At 51.9% G+C, this 4,330-nt stretch overlaps 1 protein-coding gene across 2 annotated transcripts in view; it reads left to right on the top strand.

The window, feature by feature from the left end:
* Window positions 1-3,894, top strand: part of CCKBR (cholecystokinin B receptor) — a 9,935-nt gene extending 6,041 nt beyond the window's left edge. For both annotated transcript variants that reach the window (XM_004683113.2, XM_012725030.1), the window contains exons 2-5: window positions 1,501-1,752; window positions 1,907-2,156; window positions 2,463-2,620; window positions 2,797-3,894. In XM_004683113.2, coding sequence (XP_004683170.1) covers window positions 1,501-1,752; window positions 1,907-2,156; window positions 2,463-2,620; window positions 2,797-3,335 — 1,199 coding nt within the window. In that variant the 3' untranslated portion in view covers window positions 3,336-3,894. The remainder of the gene's footprint in view (window positions 1-1,500; window positions 1,753-1,906; window positions 2,157-2,462; window positions 2,621-2,796) is intronic.
* Window positions 3,895-4,330: the final 436 nt, after the last annotated feature.

Here is a 4,330-nt window from a genome sequence, read left to right as displayed (position 1 = left end):
CTGAGATGTTGACTTCTAGCTTTCAGGAGCCCCCATGACATAGGGATGTCACAAAAGCAGGCCTGGTCTCAGATTTCTACCCCACCACAGTCAGTCATATTCAAGGGTGCTTGGATAGAAAACATGCGCTGGAGGGATAAACAATGTGCTTTTTACATTTAGAATACTGTACCAACTTAGTGTGGTTACTGAATCAAGTACTAGCTGAAGAGAAACAGAGGATATGAGTGAGTGGTTAAAACCAGAAAGATTGGGGAGCTGGTGGCAAGAAAACACAATGGAAACAAGATAGACCACCAGCTCCAATTTTCAGAGTTAAGAACCTTTCTAACAGAAATCCCCCTTCCACAGGGCCTTCATTTTCCCCTACATGTGCACACACACATACACACATATAAGACTTCCCTGCAAAGAGGGACCCAGCTTCTAAGATACAGATGGTTTGTGTATAACAGTAAAAAATAAAATTCAAAATCACAGTGTCACACACACACACACACACACACACACACACATCCTCCAACATGCATTTCCAAAGAAAAAACTGCAACACAGAGGGTGTATGCTGGAGGTTTAGAGGCAGAAAGGTGAAGGATGAGTGAGGAGGGACAAAGCAAAGCATTTGTCTGGAGCATGACATTGTGGGTCAGAGGAAAGGGATACTAACTCCAAATGAGGTGTCCAGGAAAGCCTTCTAGCAGAGGCCTTTCTGAGCCTGAAGGATGAGGGATGAATGGCTATTTACCAGTTAAAGAAAACAAGTTAGTGATGGAGAGCTATTGGGGTGTGGGAAGTAACTAGAGGGACCATGGAAGAACATTCCAGGCTGAGAAACTAAGGTGAGTGTGCACATCATGAGGGTGCATGATGCCTTCTAGAAACTGAGTCTTCTAGGGCAAGAGGAGGTGGGAGGGCAGAGGTCAGTTTTCTGAGAACCTGATGACATGCTAAAGAACTACAGATAATAGAGAGTAGGCAAAGTGGTTTGTGTGCATGTGAGTTATTTTAGACATTAAGGATATGACATGGCCTATTTCAATAGTCAGTGGGTAGTCAACAGTATCAGATGTCATGGGAAAATTGAGTCTGAGGAGTTCTGTGGATTTGGTGGTTACAGCTTAGTGGGTCGGGAAGCAGTGCTCAAACAGGGTCGGGGACAGGACATCAGTCTGTGTGTGGATTGAAAAGTGAATGAGAAGATTCAGATAATCTTTTCAAGAAGTTTAGCTGCAAAAAGAAGGGTGGATGTGAAGCAAAGTTTGAGAAGAGACAAGTTTTCTTAAGAAAAGGTAGAGTTAGCCAAAGTGATTAAGCGTCAGGATATCAGAAGCATAAAGGATTCAAGTTCACCATTTACTGACTGAGTCTTGGGTAGAGGAGTTGCCCCTTGGGCAGCAGGGTATCTGGCCAGGTAGTGGGGATGGAGAGATGTGAGACTGGAGGGTCTGGGTAGGTGGGAGCCAGATCCCCACTGTCACCACCTCCCCCCTCTGTCCCCAGAACTGGAGCTGGCCATTAGGATCACTCTTTATGCAGTGATCTTTCTGATGAGTGTCGGAGGAAATATGCTCATCATCGTGGTCCTGGGACTGAGCCGCCGCCTGAGGACGGTCACCAACGCCTTCCTGCTCTCACTGGCAGTCAGCGACCTCCTGCTGGCTGTGGCCTGCATGCCATTCACACTACTGCCCAATCTCATGGGCACGTTCATCTTTGGCACCGTTGTCTGCAAGGCAGTTTCCTACCTCATGGGTAGGTGAGACAACCCACCTGCCCCTCTCCTTGTCCCTCTCCTTTCCTAACATCCTTGAAGAAAGTAGAGGCATGGATGGCCCAGTGGAGGTGGGGGGTCATACTGGTGCAAGTGCAAATTCCCTGCCTGACTCCTGCCTCTTCCCTTGCCTAGGGGTGTCTGTGAGTGTGTCCACGCTAAGCCTGGTGGCCATCGCCCTGGAACGGTACAGCGCCATCTGCCGACCTCTGCAGGCGCGTGTATGGCAGACACGCTCCCACGCGGCTCGCGTAATTGTAGCCACGTGGATACTGTCGGGTCTGCTCATGGTGCCCTACCCAGTGTTCACCAGCGTGCAGCCGGCGGGGGCCCGTGTGTTGCAGTGCGTGCATCGCTGGCCCAGTGCGCGGATTCGACAAACGTGGTGAGGGATCCTATTGCTTGTTCTTGGGAATTCCCTTCTCCATCCCCATCCTATGCTTAGGACCATTCCCAGAATCTCCTCCAGCTGCTCCAAGAATTACCACACCAATTCCTTTTCCGCACACACCAGTGTGGGATTCCCATTTGGGGCCCTGCCCCAGTTTCGAGCCCTTCCCAGCAGCACCCCCAAATGCTACTCTCTCTGAGAACTGGCCACCAGCCCTAGAAGCATCAGCCCCTGGTGGTCCTTCCATGTGTGGTTAATGCTGGACAGAGTCCGCGTGACCGTTCTGTGCTCTGTCTCCAGGTCTGTACTGCTGCTCCTGCTCTTGTTCTTCGTCCCGGGTGTGGTTATGGCGGTGGCCTACGGGCTCATCTCCCGTGAACTCTACTTAGGGCTTCGCTTTGACAGTGACAGTGACACTGAGAGCCAGAGCCGAGTAGGAAACCAAAGAGGACTGCCAGGTGAGGCAGGATCTGAGGGTCAGATGCAAGAGGGGCGGGGCTTTGGGAGGGGCGGGGCCTGGAGTCCAGGGATGTTGAGGAGAAGGAAGAGCTGCTGGGAACTGGGGGGTCAAAAGGGTTGGGCTGAAGTGGAGACACCTCACCCTCTGCTCTGATCTCCCAACGTCTGTTCTCAGGTCCTGCACATTCGAACGGGCGGTGCGTGTCAGAGACCGTGCTGGCTGGTGAGGACGGCGATGGTTGCTACGTGCAGCTCCCGCGCTCTCGGCCTGCTCTGGAGCTGTCCGCGCTGACCACACCCACTCCTGGGCAGGGACCGGGGCAAGGGCCCATCCAGGCCAAGCTGTTAGCTAAGAAGCGAGTGGTGCGGATGTTGCTGGTGATTGTTGTGCTGTTTTTCCTATGCTGGTTGCCAGTGTATAGCGCCAACACTTGGCGTGCTTTCGACGGTCCTGGTGCACATCGTGCACTTTCGGGCGCACCCATCTCCTTTATCCACCTGCTGAGCTACGCCTCGGCCTGTGTCAACCCTCTGGTCTACTGTTTCATGCACCGTCGCTTTCGCCAAGCCTGTCTCGACACGTGCGTCCGCTGCTGCCCTCGACCTCCACGAGCCCGCCCCAGGCCCCTTCCAGAGGAGGACCCTCCCACACCCTCCATTGCTTCCCTGTCCAGGCTGAGCTACACCACCATCAGCACTCTGGGGCCTGGCTGAGGAGTGGAGGAGGAGAAGGGGTTGAAGCAGGATAGGCCAGTCCAAACACACATACCCTGGAAACCTACACACTGAAACTGACCCACAGGACTGTCACCAGACAAGATGGACTAACACCCTGCCCAGGAAAAGGTGGCTTGCTGGACACAAAGGAAACAAACAGGACCTGAACACAGGAGACAGCACACTCTGGATATGGGGCTGAGCCTGACACCTGGAAACCTGGCACTGACCTCGGACATTCGTTTGGGTCCTGGCAATGGAAGCTCTGATGGGCCAACCTGCCTCACATACACTTAGAGTAAAGGCACTGATTTCCTGGAGGCTGGGAGCTCAGATGGGGCTGCCTCCTGAGAGGCTGCAGCCTGTCCCCAGTGTGACCTCGAGGTGTCCTTCCCAATCAGCACTGGAAACACCAACCTGCCTAATCACACACCTCCTGACCAGCAGGCTGTTGGCACTGAAAAGTCCCTTTATTCTTTTCCAGGTAAATACTATCATCCTGCCCCCTCCCCTCTCAGACAACCTCTTCAAGAAATAATAAATGACTTGGTTTCCTCTTAAACTTTCTTTCTGGATTTTTTTTTTTTGAGGGGAGGGCAGGTGAGGCAGCAAGGGATTTAAAGTTCCCCCAGTTAGGTCTCCCCACCTGCTTCCCACTCCTGAGCATGACCCCCTGACAAAAAGCTAGAGAGTCTCTGTCTAATCCCTTTGGGCAACTGTTAGCTGGGAACAGGGGTGGGGGCTGGGAGAGGAGAGCATTCATGACCATCAGAATTCTTGAGCACATTCTCTTGACATAATGGCATTGTTAAGGAATCAAGTAAATTTTCCAGAAAAGATAAATAGCTCTATGTAATGACTTAGCTTATCCAATGTGGGTTTGAAATGCCCATGACAGATATACAGAAGTTAATAAAACAACAGTCTTTTTCATGTCTTCTATCCCAGTGTCAGGGCCTGGTCGACTTTCTGGTTCAAGGAGGCCCACACCT

This window comes from Condylura cristata, unplaced genomic scaffold (assembly GCF_000260355.1).
Source record: "Condylura cristata isolate star-nosed mole 26May11 unplaced genomic scaffold, ConCri1.0 scaffold00015, whole genome shotgun sequence".
Classification (NCBI taxonomy): Eukaryota; Metazoa; Chordata; class Mammalia; order Eulipotyphla; family Talpidae; genus Condylura; species Condylura cristata.
The sequence above is the reverse complement of the archived record's forward strand: the minus strand, read 5'-3'. Positions and strand labels throughout refer to the sequence as shown.